Genomic DNA, 15,020 nt, shown 5'->3' on the forward strand with positions numbered 1-15,020 from the left:
CCTCTGGATAGATCATCAGCATCTGATCGTTGGGGGTCCGACACCCAGACCCCCGCTGATCAGCTGTTCGCGGCCTTCTCTCTGTTTTCCTCAGGCCCAGTGATGTCACGACTAATATCACTGGACTGGGCGGGGCTAAGCTCTGTTCACTTGAATGGAGTTTCGGCAAGGCCAATGATATTGACGTCACTGGGCCTGCGGTAAACAGCGAGAAGACAGCGGTGCTCCAGGAGTGATCGGTGGGGGTCCCAGGTGTCAGACCCCTGCCGATCAGATGCTGATGATCTATCCAGAGGATAGATTATCAGTTAAAAACAACTGCAGAACCCCTTTAAAGGATAGGTCATTAATATCAGATTGGCGGGGGTTCAACTCCCAACACCCCCACCAATCAGCTGATGTTTACCTGCCTGCTGTCAACGCAGCAGCGATGCAGTGTAATTACAACAGTTCCATCCCATTCACTTGAATGACAGCTATGTATTACAGCCATGCTGCTGACTGTGCAAGCACAGCCTAAACGATCAGTGTTATAATAGCTGGCACAGTTCTTCTGAAGGCTCCTGCCTATACAGTTGTTCCAGCAAAGGTCCTCAACTGGTTAAGTTACACATCAGAAGACATTCATAGGTAGCAGCTCTTAAAATACATCCACACAACTGCAAAGGTTCTTAGATTTCCCCATGTCAGGTCTCTGATGTTTAGGAAAACCTGCTTTGTGGCTAAAACTTCCCATGTTCCGATAATGAAAATGGCCTCTACCCTGTTCTTAGACATCCCATAAGATCTGATTTCCAACTAAAATATTTTCCACATTAGTAAACAAAAATGGATTCTCTCCTCTGTGAGTTCTCTTATGCGTATTGAGCACTGATTTCTGGCCAAAACATTTTCCGCATTCAGGACAGGAAAATGGCTTCTCCCCTGTGTGAGTTCTCTGATGTTCAACAAGAACTGATTTCCGACTAAAACATTTTCCACATTCTGAACACGAAAACGGCTTCTCTCCTGTGTGAGTTCTTCGATGTGCCACAAGAATTGCTTTCTGACTAAAACATTTCCCGCATTCTGGACATGAAAATGGCGTCTCCCCTGTGTGAGTTCTTTGGTGTTCAACAAGAACAGATTTCCGGCCAAAACATTTACCACATTCTGAGCAAGAAAACGGCTTCTCTCCTGTGTGAATTCTTCGATGTGCCACAAGATTTGCTTTCTGACTAAAACATTTCCCGCATTCTGGACATGAAAATGGCGTCTCCCCTGTGTGAGTTCTTTGGTGTTCAACAAGAACAGATTTCCGGCCAAAACATTTACCACATTCTGAGCAAGAAAACGGTTTCTCTCCTGTGTGAATTCTTCGATGTGCCACAAGATTTTCTTTCTGACTAAAACATTTCCCGCATTCAGGACATGAAAAAGGCTTCTCCCCTGTGTGGATTCTCAGATGATGTTTAACTAGATCTGATTTTTGACGGAAACACTTCCCACAGTCTGAACATGAAAATGGCTTCTTCCCAGTGTGAGTTTTTTGATGAGTAACAAGAACTGATTTCTGACTGAAACATTTCCCACATTCAGAACATGAAAATGGTCTCTCTCCAGTGTGGATTCTTAAATGTTGCACAAAATTAGATTTCTGACCAAAACATTTTCTACATTCAGGACATGAAAATGGCTTCTCCCCTCTGTGGGTTCGCTTATGCTTTACAAGAGTAGATCTTTTGCCAAAACATTTCCCACATTCTGAACATAAAAATGGTTTCTCACCTGTGTGAATTCTTAAATGTTCCACAAGATTTGATTTCTGGCTAAAACATTTTCCACATTCTGAACATGAAAATGGCTTCTCCCCTGTGTGAGTTCTTAGATGTTCTACAAGGCTTGATTTCTGAGTAAAACATTTCCCACATTCCGGACATGAAAATGGCTTTTCCCCAGTGTGAAATGTCATTTGATGTTTAACAAGACCCCATTTCTGACTAAAGCATTTCCCACATTGTGAGCATGGAAATGGCTTCTCTCCTGTGTTACTTCTTTGATGCTCCATAAAATTAGATTTCTGACAAAAAAAATTTCCACATTGTGATCCTGAAAAAGGTCTTTCATCTTTATGAATTCTTTCATGCAAAGATCGATTAGATTTCTTTCTAAAGTATTTACCACATAATATTTTCCAACGTCCAGTTCTTGTATTGCCAATTAGTGATTGATCTAAGAAAAGATTCTTGTGACCAGTGGCGTCAGTGGATAGATCTCTGTTGTGAAGGTTTAAGGGTACATTAGCATTTACTGAATTGACTTGTGCGACATTGTTATCTTCTACTTCTCTGGATGAAAGAAGATGTTCATGGGAGTCTCTCATCTCACCGTCACCTGGAAGAAGAAACATTTTCATATTTTTTTTTAAAATAACCAATCTAACAAGCAAATAAATAAAGTATATAGGACGTGAACGAAAACGGGATAATGTACAATTTCAGTAATAAATCACACGCTCTTCTGAAAAGAAAGACCAAAGAAACCATCATGGAGTTCATGAGTTATTTGACTGTATATGTCCTAGAATATAATCTCTTGTGAATATCTATATAACAGATATGAATGGAGGAAAATGCAGCATGGTAGCATGCATAATGAAATAAATGTATAGACACGTGTGATGAGTTAGATTTTAATCAGGCTAATTAAACCCATATCAAAACATCCCTAGACAGGTATCTTCTCACATGGAGTAAACTAGTTTCCAGACAAAAGACTAAAAGCCTACAGGAACCAAATATCCAGTTGATGAAGAGGTGTTAATGAATGGATGACCCAGACATGAGATTGCGTGTGCATTTTCAATAACCCCACTATGTATTTATGATCAGGGAACTCCACCACTTTCTGCATTGGAAACCTTAGAATGTAATATTGGTCCAAATGATTAAGATCCCATATTCATGTTAGGTAGGCCTAAGATAGTAAAAATAGGCTATGGAACTTGACAATCATATTATCTTGTTAGGAGCTTCCTATGAGAAAATATGATCTAGGACATAATTATTAGTGACATAACAAAGACACTCAAGAAAATGCGAAATCAATATATGCTTCTTTATTTATTCATCCAACATCTCACAGTAATTTGCCCAATGTTTTGACCCTATCCATGCTGGACCTTGAACACTAATGAAATGGTGATCTATTCAAAGTATCAACAGATTTCTGGCGCATGCGTTTCAAGTGTAACAATGGCTAGGTGTCAAGTATATGACCGCCCTGTCACATTACCCGGGTACAAGAGTTGATCTATTTTATGCACTTAGAGGGTCATTTATTAAGACCAGCGGTTTAGACGCAGGTCCTAATAAGCTTCGGTGCTGGCAGGGGATCCGCCAAAGTTATGTGGCGCTGGGACCTTGGCAGGGCACATAGGCTAGTGGTTTTTACTATAGTGTGTAAGCACAACCACCGCTGATGGATTGCAAGGTGGTCGTAAACATGGAAACGAGCAGTGCATAATGTGATGGAAAAATGAATTGAGACAGCAAAGGAAGCAATAGGGACAATCACAATACATTAGTAATTGGCTTGTATTAACATTTTCTACATGATAAATGCTATTTGCTGAAGTGAGAGGACCCCCTTTAAGTATGTTACAAAGGAGATGTATATCCCATTGCAAACTTTTTGTCACCTTAAAATATGGAATCACATGCCATATTCAGAAAAATCACACAACAGATAATATAAACAATATCACATAACATTTGCATAAAATGATATACAGATAACAAACTATGAGGTAGGACTCTATGTATCACACTAGGGTTGGTCACAGCTGAGACACACTGACACAGAGATGACCCTGGTCAGTCCTCAGCTTGTGACTTCTGAGGATGTAATCCCAGGGAAATAACCCTGAGTGACACAGAGACTGGGGGAGTCATCCCTGCTTTGCCTATGGCACCAGTGTACCTTGCTTGGGGTTGATAAAAGTAAGTTCTGCAAATGCCATACATCTTACACGTGGCCCAGAGAACTTCCGTGTGGACATATACACGTGGATATAAAAAGTCTACACACCCCTGTTAAAATGTCAGGTTTCCGTGATGCAAAAAAATGAGACAAAGATAAATCATTTCAGAACTTTTTCCACCGTTAATGTGACCTATAACCTGTACAACTCAGTTGAAAAACAAACTGAAATCTTTTAGGTGGAGGGACGAAAACAAAAAACCTAAAATAATATGGTTGCATAAGTGTGCACACCCTTAAACTAATACTTTGTTGAAGCACCTTTTGATGTTATTACAGCACTCAGTCTTTTTGGGGATGAGTCTATCCGCATGGCACATTTTGACTTGGCAAGATTTGCCCACTCTTCTTTGCAAAAACACTCCAAATCTGTCAGATTGCGAGGGCATCTCCTGGGCACAGCCCTCTTCAGATCACCCCACAGATTGTCAATCGGATTCAGGTCCGGGCTCTGGCTGGGCCATTCCAAAACTTTAATCTTCTTCTGTTGAAGCCATTCTGTTGTTGATTTGGATGTATGCTTTGGGTCGTTGTCATGCTGAAAGATGAAGTTCCTCTTCATGTTCAGCTTTCTAGCAGAAGCCTGAAGGTTTTGTGCCAATATTGACTGGTATTTGGAACTGTTCATAATTCCCTCTAGCTTAACTAAGGCCCCAGTTCCAGCTGAAGAAGAACAGCCCCTTGGCATGATGCTGCCACCACCATGCTTCACTGTGGGGATGGGATTCTTTTAGTGATGTGCAGTGTTTTTGCGCCAAACATATCTTTTGGAATTATGGCCAAAAAGTTCAGACCATAACACCTTTTCCCACATGCTTTTGGGAGACTTCAGATGTGTTTTTGCAAAATGTAGTTTGGCTTGGATGTTTTTCTTCGTAAGAAAAGGCTTTCGTCTTGCCACTCTACCCCATAGCCCAGACATATGAAGAATACGGGAGATTGTTGTCACATGTACCACACGGCCAGTACTTGCCAGATATTCCTGCAGCTCCTTTAATGTTGCTGTAGGCCTCTTGGTCACCTCCCAGACCAGTTTTCTTCTCGTCTTTTCATCAGTTTTGGAGGGACATCCAGTTCTTGGTGATGTCACTGTTGTGCCATATTTTCTCCACTTGATGATGACGGTCTTCACTGTGTTCCATGGTAGATCTAATGCCTTGGAAATTCTTTTGTCCCCATCTGCTGACTGATACCTTCTAACAATGAGATCCTCTGATGCTTTGGAAGCTCTCTGTGGACCATGGCTTCTGCTGTGGGATGTGACTAAGAAAATTCCAGGAAAGACCAACTAGAGCGGCTGAGCTTTATTTGGGGTCAATCAGAGGCACTTTACATGATGGCCGGTGTATGCTGACTCCTATTTAACAGGATTGTGAATGTGATTGCTTCATTCTGAACATCCCCAGTTATAAGAGGGTGTGCACACTTATGCAACCACATTATTTAAGTTTTTGTTTTGTTTTCTTCCCTCCAGCTAAAAGATTTCAGTTTGTTTTTCAATTGAGTTGTACAGTTTATAGGTCACATTAACGGTGGAAAAAGTTCTGAAATGATTTATCTTTGTCCAATTTTTTTTTACATCACAGAAACCTGACATTTTAAATGGGGTGTGTAGACTTTTTATATCCACTGTATATACAATGTTTCCTCTACCCTATGTAATTTGCCTCATGTCTAGTCTTCACAGTAATAGGTAGATGTGAAGTTTTGTTTTAAACCGATTTGATGAATATAATCCCGCCTAATTATGTCTGCTGATAATAAAATACTCTGCAGGGCATTGTCCCCAGGAAAAGATACCTGGAAACATTGGATCTACGTCTTTCTTTCTCTCTGATGCCTCGTAAAGGAATCAATTTATTTGAACCAGGCTGACAGACTCGGAGGCCCTCTTGAAGTCTCTCCCAAATTCCAGTCTGCATATGGAAAAGGCTCTTCTGGAGTATAGGAAAAAGGAAACTGGGGGAATTCTATGCTGGTGGGCTACATCCCATTACTCCAAAAGACATTTATGGTGACTATATCATTCAAACTGAACTGTTATGTCAGTCGTTACTGTGAAACTATGGCAGTAATGCACTTATATGTGGGATATGCTACCTCATTTTACTTGTAACGCACTGAAGTGTGCCCGGTAGGATATGCCACGTGATGTGCTGCTCATGTGAGGCTCCAGTGAGGTCTTCAGTAATGTATGTGTACTGTGCGCCACTTTTCACTAATCTGAAGTCACTGAAACGGACCTACATCCAGAAGTTGCTTTAGAACTCTAGCTACACAGCCGTTCGCACAGGACGCTCAGAAATTGATGCTCGATGATAACGCTTCATGTCTTATTGCTGATGTTTGTGGCACACAGAAGAAAATGCTGAAAATAAAACATTAAAGGGGTGACGCTAGGGAGGCTCATCCCCGCCTGTCCATTGGCTGTTTCCCTCCCCGACACTGGATGTGTTCATCCGTGTTTTACAGGGAGAAGCAGCAGCGGCGGTGCGGGGACCAGGAGCAGGGTAAGTATATTCCCTCTGAGGGGCCCGGCACAGGGGGGGGGGGGGGGGGGCTGTTTGTGATATTGGATAACCCCTTTAAAAACCCCAAAACTTACTTTCTACTGTTCACTTACATGATTTTATTATGAACTTTAAAAGGGAAGTGCAACAAGCTACAGTATACCCAGGTAAAGAAGAAATGCAAAAAAAATGGTTACTGCAGCCTTAAAGGGGTATTTCCACATGGATAATCACATCTCATATAGTCCCCGATGTGAAGTTACTAGAATCTCTGCACCATATTCATGGGCGTCCGCAGGGAGGGGCAAGTGCCCCCCCCCCCCCTGGCCCGCCGCAAACTAACCCTACTACTTACTAGTACTACTATTTTGTTGCGGTCGGCGTGCGGCCGCGGGCTGACTAACAGCGCTGAGTGAAAGCGCACGCCCGGCCTGAAAGAGTGAGGAGGGGGCGGGGGCCGCGGCCTCTGAGCTCCGCTGCCTGGCCTGTCTAGACTCTGCAGTGGCTGCTGAAGCGTGTCGCAGGCTCGCAGCTGCCGCACAGGAACGTCTTCACGTGACGTTGCCACTGAGCTCCGCCCCCAGAGAGAAGGAGCGACGAGCGAGCTCGGCACATCAAGGGTCAAGGGCCTGCCTGCCTGTCACAGTCACTCCCTGAGCCAAGTTCGGTTCCAACTTCCAAGTTTCCTATTCCAACAGTCACAGAAGTAATGTTATTACAGGTATTTATATTTGGTACAAAGAAAAAGAAAGATAACAACAAGTGGATGGATCATGGTGGATCCCATGTCTGCCACTGGCCCATGAGATGGTCTGGAGTGGGAGAAATGGGGGGGAGGGGAGAGAGAGATGTGCTGCTGCCAACAGTGCCAAGTGCACTGCCACTGGCCCATGGAGTGGTAGAAATGTGCTATGTGGGGGGGGGGGAGGAGAGAGATGTGCTGCTGCCACTGGCCCATGGAGGGGGATAAATGTGCCATTCAGGGGGGGGTGGGGTGGAGGGTGGGAAGTGTGCTGCCATGATGGAGGGGGGGAGAAATAATGTGACGCGAAGGGGGTGATGTAAAAAGAAGGGGGTGACGTGACATGGAGGGGGAGAAATGTGACATTAAGGCCGGGGCATCATTGGGGGCACTTTTTACTGGCACATTATTAGATTGCACTATGGGGGCACTTCTTACTGGCACATTATTGGGGGGCACTATGGGGGCACTTCTTACTGGCACATTATTGGGGGGCACTTCTTGCCAACACATTATTGGGGGGCACTATAGGGGCATCTACTGGAGGGCGAGGCTACAAAGAAGTGGTATGTTATATGGAGGGCTCTGTACAGTAGTATTTTATACTGGGACACATTATGGTGGGTACTATGGGGAAGGGGGAGAGGAATACTATGGGGTCATCTACGGGGGGCACTAAGAAGGGGTATTTTATGCTTGCAAATTATGGGGGACACTGAGGGCATCTACTGGGGCACGATATATGGGGCATTTTATACTGGTACATTATGGGGGCACTAGGAGGAAGGGGGGAGAGGAGCACTATGCAGCATTTACTGGGGGCACTATATAGGGGTATTTTATACTGGTACATTATGGGGGCACTATGGGAACATTAGCTCAACTGGGGGCATTACAAGGGGGTATTTTATGCACTGTAACATTATAAGGAGAATTATTACTACTGGGGGGGCATTATGGTGGGCTTTATTACTCCCCCATGGTATGACCCCCTAGTAGCAGCACCAGCCTCTCCCTGCTCTGCTATCCCTCTGCCCCTTCTCCAAATCCTTATTATGAAATCTTTCTCATTAGGATAAAACGCATCAGCTCCGCCGAGCCCCCGGCCAAAGTGTGGAAGTGGCGTCCGAGATCCCCAAGGGCCAAGTAATTGTAAGTTTTCATGTAAAATATGTTTATGTTATACACATATAGCCTACACTGTGCCCCACAATATACAGTTTCTTCTGTATGAACGTCCACAAATTAAATCTCCAGACTGATTGATGAACCAGATGTGTGGGCCAGCCACGATTAAACCTATTATTGTTTTTATTGATGAGAGCACTCCCTGAGTGTTAGGTGTGGGGTGACCAGGCGGTATATGAAGGGGCAATACTGGTATTATATGGACAGCAGATATGGCATCCTCTGGGCAGTACTGTCTATGGTCAATTCATCCTTCAGAAGCTCCCTGACTGCCACCTGCTTGGCTATCAGTGAGTGACAGTCAGTCAGTGTCACAGTGTGACTACGGAGTCACTCCCTGACCCTGAGTGTTAGGTGTTGGGTGAGTCCCTGATAGCCAAGCAGCAGGCAGTGAAGTGCCATGAGAGCCAGGCCAAGCAGGTGGCAGTCAGGGTGCTGGTGAAGGATGACCATAGACAGTACTGCCCAGAGGATGCCATCTCTGCTGTCCATATACCAGGCAGTATTGCCACTGCAATCATATACCGCCTGCCCGTCTGGTCAGGGTGACCAGGCAGGCAGGCGGTAATACTGGTGGTGGGCCTGGTATTCTGCAGACCATCTGCTTGTAAGTTACATATGACAAAAGCCTGGAAGCATTCAGGTACAGAACACAACATTTCATTTTTTGGCGACAAAATGCAAATTAACATATTGCTGAGACTATAACAAAGGGTGCAAAAATAATATAGAATTAATAGACATTCAAGTGAAATAAGAAGAATTGGTCTTTCCTTTTGTGGTGGCTTCCTATTTTAAAGTTTAGTCCCTGTACACAAACGGGGTTCCGTTCCACCCTCTTATATCTGCAGTTAGGCTTCACACACATGTCCGTTTCAATGTCAATAAAATTATGCCCCCCCCTGGAAAAATTTCTGCGGACGCCCATGACCATATTCTCTATGTTCCTCCATAGGTGTTGATTCAGAAACGGGCGCCATCTTTAAAGGGGTTGTCCGGGTTCAGAGCAGAACCCAGACATACCCATAATGTCACCCAGGCAGCCCCCCTGATGTTAGCATAGGAGCATCTCATGCTCCGATGTGCTCCCTTGCCCTGCGCTATATCGCACAGGGCAAGGGCTCTTTTGTTTACGATAATACACTGCGGGTGGAGGCTTCCACCCGGCAGTGTGTTCAATTAGCTTCAGCGCTGCCCTAGCCATTTTTTTTTTCTTCCTGGCAGCCCTACGGAGAGCCCGGTTTGTCACCGGAACTCTTGAAAATGCCTTTGCCCTGTGCGATTTAGCACAGGGCAAAGGAGAGCATCGGAGTATGAACTGCTCCGATGCTCAAGTCAGGGGGGCTGCCTGGGTGAAAATGGACAACCCCTTTAAAGATCCGACATGTGACGTACTATTAAGTCACATGTTGGGAAGGGGTTAATTATTCCTTTGAACTTTATGGAGGACTTTAGACATTTTGAAGACCGACTGCTTTGGAGAGGTAACACCTCTATGTGAACTCCGATCTCCGCCGAGGAAACCAGTTTAATGATCTCCTTTGAAGAGGACATCACAATTATCACCTAAATCTCTCCAGGAAGATTAAATATGGACTCAAATCACATGATTAAAACATAACTCATAACAATAACGATGATCAGTTTTCCCATTAATAAAGACATTTACAGCCACAGAGTTAGGAAAGACTCTTACCATTCGTGGTCTGTGATGCAGGTTTTTCGAGTCCAACCGTCGTTTCACCAGAAATTTCCTGCAACATTGAAGACATGAGAAGAAAATCAAAGGAACCCGAGTTTATCTTATATCCAGGTAAAGATCAAAAACTCCAAGAAGACAAGAACCTTTCTGCCCTAAAGAAAAAAGGATCTCTTCAAGTGTCGATCAGACAGGATCAACATCCAGACAAGTGTTTTACACATCAATAGAAAGGTTTCTGACATTTTTCTGCAAGAAACAATCTGATCCTATCCTGGAGGGGGCGCTGTGCTCATCACCGCCGGTTCTTACATTATTCAATAATGTCACAGCTTTTACAGTAAAGAAGCCTTTTATCAGCGCTGGAGACTGAACCTCCTTTCCTACAGAAAGGCAGCGCCCGCTCTTGTGCTTTGTAAGAATCTTACTGTAGGCAGCTGCTCACAGTACAGTACAGCCGCACGGAAGTATAGTTTTATAGGGGGAAATTTATCAAACTGGTGTAAAGTTCTACTTTACACCAATTTGATAAATCTCCCCCATAAAGTACTCATCGGAGGTCAGTGTCAGCAGTATTACTCATAGTTAGGCCTCGTGCACACGACCGTTGTGTGCATCCGTGTCCGTTGTTCCGTTTTCCGTGATTTTCTGCGGACCCATTGACTTTCAATAGGTCGGTTGAAAACTCGGAAAATGCACCGTTGTTCATCCGCGTCTGTGATTCGTATTTCCTGTCCGTCAACGGTTCACGGACCCATTCAAGTCAATGGGTCCGTGAAAAAACGCGGATGCACACAAGATTGCCATCCGCGTCCGTGATCCGTGTCCATAGGCTACTTTCACACAGACGGATCCGCAGATCCGTCTGCATAAAAGCTTTTTCAGATCCTACAGTGAAAACTCATATACGACAGTATATTCTAACACAGAGGCGTTCCCATAGTGATGGGGACGCTTCAAGTTAGAATATACTACAAACTGTGTACATGACTGCCCCCTGCTGCCTGGCAGCACCCGATCTCTTACAGGGGGCTGTGATCCGCACAATTAACCCCTCAGGTGCGGCACTGGCCACCAATGAATGTAATACAGGGGAGGGAGGAGGGGGGGCCGCACTGGCCACCAATGAATGTAATACAGGGGAAAGAGGGAGGGGGGGCCGCACTGGCCACCAATGAATGTAATACTGGGGAGGGAGAGAGGGGGGGCCGCACTGGCCACCAATGAATGTAATACTGGGGAGGGAGAGAGGGGGAGCCGCACTGGCCACCAATGAATTTAAAACTGGGGAGGGAGGGGGGTCTGCCCCCTCCTGCCTGGCAGCACCTGATCTCTTACAGGGGGCTATGATACGCACAATTAACCCCTCAGGTGCGGCACCTGAGGGGTTAATTGTGCGGATCACAGCCCTCTGTAAGAGATTGGGTGCTGCCAGGCAGCAGTCATGTACACAGTTCTTAGTATATTCTAACTTGAAGCGTCGGATCTGAGTTTTCACGATATAACTCAAATCCGATGGTATATTTTAACAAAGAGGCGTTCCCATGGTGATGGGGATGTTTCAAGTTAGAATATACTAATATACTAAAAAACGGTTGTGTGCATGAGGCCTTAATCAAGGGGACAGATTCCTTTTATCACAATCTTTTATGAAACCAGAAACCATTTTCAGCCACCAATAACCAGATGCAATGGAGCATACAGTATACTCCACTGCTGCTGGGGGAGGTCAGTAGATGGAGCGTACAGTATACTCCACTGCTGCTGGGGGAGGTCAGTAGACGGAGCGTACAGTATAATCCACTGCTGCTGGGGGAGGTCAGTAGACGGAGCGTACAGTATACTCCACTGCTGCTGGGGGAGGTCAGTAGATGGAGCGTACAGTATACTCCACTGCTGGGGGAGGTCAGTAGATGGAGCGTACAGTATACTCCACTGCTGGGGGAGGTCAGTAGACGGAGCGTACAGTATACTCCACTGCTGGGGGAGGTCAGTAGACGGAGCGTACAGTATACTCCACTGCTGGGGGAGGTCAGTAGACGGAGCGTACAGTATACTCCACTGCTGCTGGGGGAGGTCAGTAGATGGAGCGTACAGTATACTCCACTGCTGCTGGGGGAGGTCAGTAGATGGAGCGTACAGTATACTCCACTGCTGGGGGAGGTCAGTAGACGGAGCGTACAGTATACTCCACTGCTGGGGGAGGTCAGTAGACGGAGCGTACAGTATACTCCACTGCTGCTGGGGGAGGTCAGTAGATGGAGCGTACAGTATACTCCACTGCTGCTGGGGGAGGTCAGTAGACGGAGCGTACAGTATACTCCACTGCTGGGGGAGGTCAGTAGATGGAGCGTACAGTATACTCCACTGCTGCTGGGGGAGGTCAGTAGATGGAGCGTACAGTATACTCCACTGCTGGGGGAGGTCAGTAGACGGAGCGTACAGTATACTCCACTGCTGGGGGAGGTCAGTAGATGGAGCGTACAGTATACTCCACTGCTGGGGGAGGTCAGTAGACGGAGCGTACAGTATACTCCACTGCTGCTGGGGGAGGTCAGTAGATGGAGCGTACAGTATACTCCACTGCTGCTGGGGGAGGTCAGTAGATGGAGCGTACAGTATACTGCACTGCTGCTGGGGGAGGTCAGTAGACGGAGCGTACAGTATACTCCACTGCTGCTGGGGGAGGTCAGTAGACGGAGCGTACAGTATACTCCACTGCTGGGGGAGGAGGTCAGTAGATGGAGCGTACAGTATACTCCACTGCTGGGGGAGGTCAGTAGATGGAGCGTACAGTATACTCCACTGCTGCTGGGGGAGGTCAGTAGATGGAGCGTACAGTATACTCCACTGCTGGGGGAGGTCAGTAGATGGAGCGTACAGTATACTCCACTGCTGCTGGGGGAGGTCAGTAGACGGAGCGTACAGTATACTCCACTGCTGCTGGGGGAGGTCAGTAGACGGAGCGTACAGTATACTCCACTGCTGCTGGGGGAGGTCAGTAGATGGAGCGTACAGTATACTCCACTGCTGCTGGGGGAGGTCAGTAGACGGAGCGTACAGTATACTCCACTGCTGGGGGAGGTCAGTAGACGGAGCGTACAGTATACTCCACTGCTGGGGGAGGTCAGTAGACGGAGCGTACAGTATACTCCACTGCTGCTGGGGGAGGTCAGTAGATGGAGCGTACAGTATACTCCACTGCTGCTGGGGGAGGTCAGTAGATGGAGCGTACAGTATACTCCACTGCTGGGGGAGGTCAGTAGATGGAGCGTACAGTATACTCCACTGCTGGGGGAGGTCAGTAGATGGAGCGTACAGTATACTCCACTGCTGCTGGGGGAGGTCAGTAGATGGAGCGTACAGTATACTCCACTGCTGTGGGGGAGGTCAGTAGACGGAGCGTACAGTATACTCCACTGCTGGGGGAGGTCAGTAGATGGAGCGTACAGTATACTCCACTGCTGCTGGGGGAGGTCAGTAGACGGAGCGTACAGTATACTCCACTGCTGCTGGAGGAGGTCAGTAGATGGAGCGTACAGTATACTCCACTGCTGCTGGGGGAGGTCAGTAGATGGAGCGTACAGTATACTCCACTGCTGCTGGGGGAGGTCAGTAGACGAAGCGTACAGTATACTCCACTGCTGGGGGAGGTCAGTAGACGGAGCGTACAGTATACTCCACTGCTGCTGAGGGGGGTCAGTAGATGGAGAGTACAGTATACTCCACTGCTGCTGGGGGAGGTCAATAGACGGAGCGTACAGTATACTCCACTGCTGCTGGGGGGGTCAGTAGACGGAGCGTACAGTATACTCCACTGCTGCTGAGGGGGGTCAGTAGATGGAGAGTACAGTATACTCCACTGCTGCTGGGGGAGGTCAGTAGACGGAGCGTACAGTATACTCCACTGCTGCTGGGGGAGGTCAGTAGACGGAGCGTACAGTATACTCCACTGCTGCTGGGGGAGGTCAGTAGACGGAGCGTACAGTATACTCCACTGCTGCTGGGGGAGGTCAGTAGATGGAGCGTACAGTATACTCCACTGCTGCTGGGGGAGGTCAATAGACGGAGCGTACAGTATACTCCACTGCTGGGGGAGGTCAGTAGACGGAGCGTACAGTATACTCCACTGCTGGGGGAGGTCAGTAGAAAGCTCCATTACATCAGTCTATAGAGGATTTGTAGAAACCTCAGCTTCACCTACCTGATGATCCAGTGGGATATTTGCTTTCTCCTCTGGACAGTCCTGGGAATACAGAGGACTGGAACATCTCTCTGGTGGATTTCTCTGACTGGATCCATCTGTAGGAAATGCACACAGAGACTGAATACATTGTCTGTATGTGATGATCAGATGATGGGGGAATCTGACGCTCAGAACTGTTCTCTCCTCTACAGTCATGGAAGGTCTCCTCTTACCCGGTGATGTGAGGGACTGGTGATTCTCCATCATGACGTCCTTGTACAGATCCTTGTGTTCTTCTAAATACTCCCACTCCTCCATGGAGAAATAGACAGCGACATCCTGACACCTTATAGGAACCTGACAACACAAGGACACAGTCATTACCAGACCCCTCCTTGGCGTTATTGTATAATGTCCCAGCATTCCCAGCAGCGCTCACCTCTCCGCTCAGCAGCTCAGTGATCCTGGTGGTAAGTTCTAGGATCTTCTGCTCATGTATCAGGGAATGAGGTGGAGGCTCGGTGATGGGGCTCTGTGTCCTGCTCCATCCTCCTGACACACGGGGTGTCACACACTCACCAGACGACTTCTTCACTACTGTGTAATCCTGTGTATGGGGAGACGCCGATCACTACAGAGATTCTAAGAATCCTTCACCTTTCCAGACATTTACCT

At 46.7% G+C, this 15,020-nt stretch overlaps 1 protein-coding gene across 1 annotated transcript; it reads right to left on the bottom strand.

Annotated features, from left to right (window-relative positions):
• Nucleotides 1–368: 368 nt before the first annotated feature.
• On the bottom strand, nucleotides 369–14,809 carry LOC120999672 (gastrula zinc finger protein XlCGF26.1-like). The gene is made up of 5 exons (XM_040430686.1): nucleotides 14,785–14,809; nucleotides 14,579–14,702; nucleotides 14,364–14,461; nucleotides 10,157–10,214; nucleotides 369–2,373 (listed from the first exon to the last, which is right to left on the bottom strand). The coding sequence occupies exons 2-5, from the start codon at nucleotides 14,661–14,663 to the stop codon at nucleotides 770–772; spliced, it is 1,845 nt and encodes a 614-aa protein (XP_040286620.1). The 5' UTR covers nucleotides 14,664–14,702; nucleotides 14,785–14,809; the 3' UTR covers nucleotides 369–769.
• Between the last annotated feature and the right edge of the window lie 211 nt (nucleotides 14,810–15,020).

The sequence above is a fragment of the Bufo bufo genome, chromosome 4 (assembly GCF_905171765.1).
Source record: "Bufo bufo chromosome 4, aBufBuf1.1, whole genome shotgun sequence".
Taxonomy (NCBI): domain Eukaryota; kingdom Metazoa; phylum Chordata; class Amphibia; order Anura; family Bufonidae; genus Bufo; species Bufo bufo.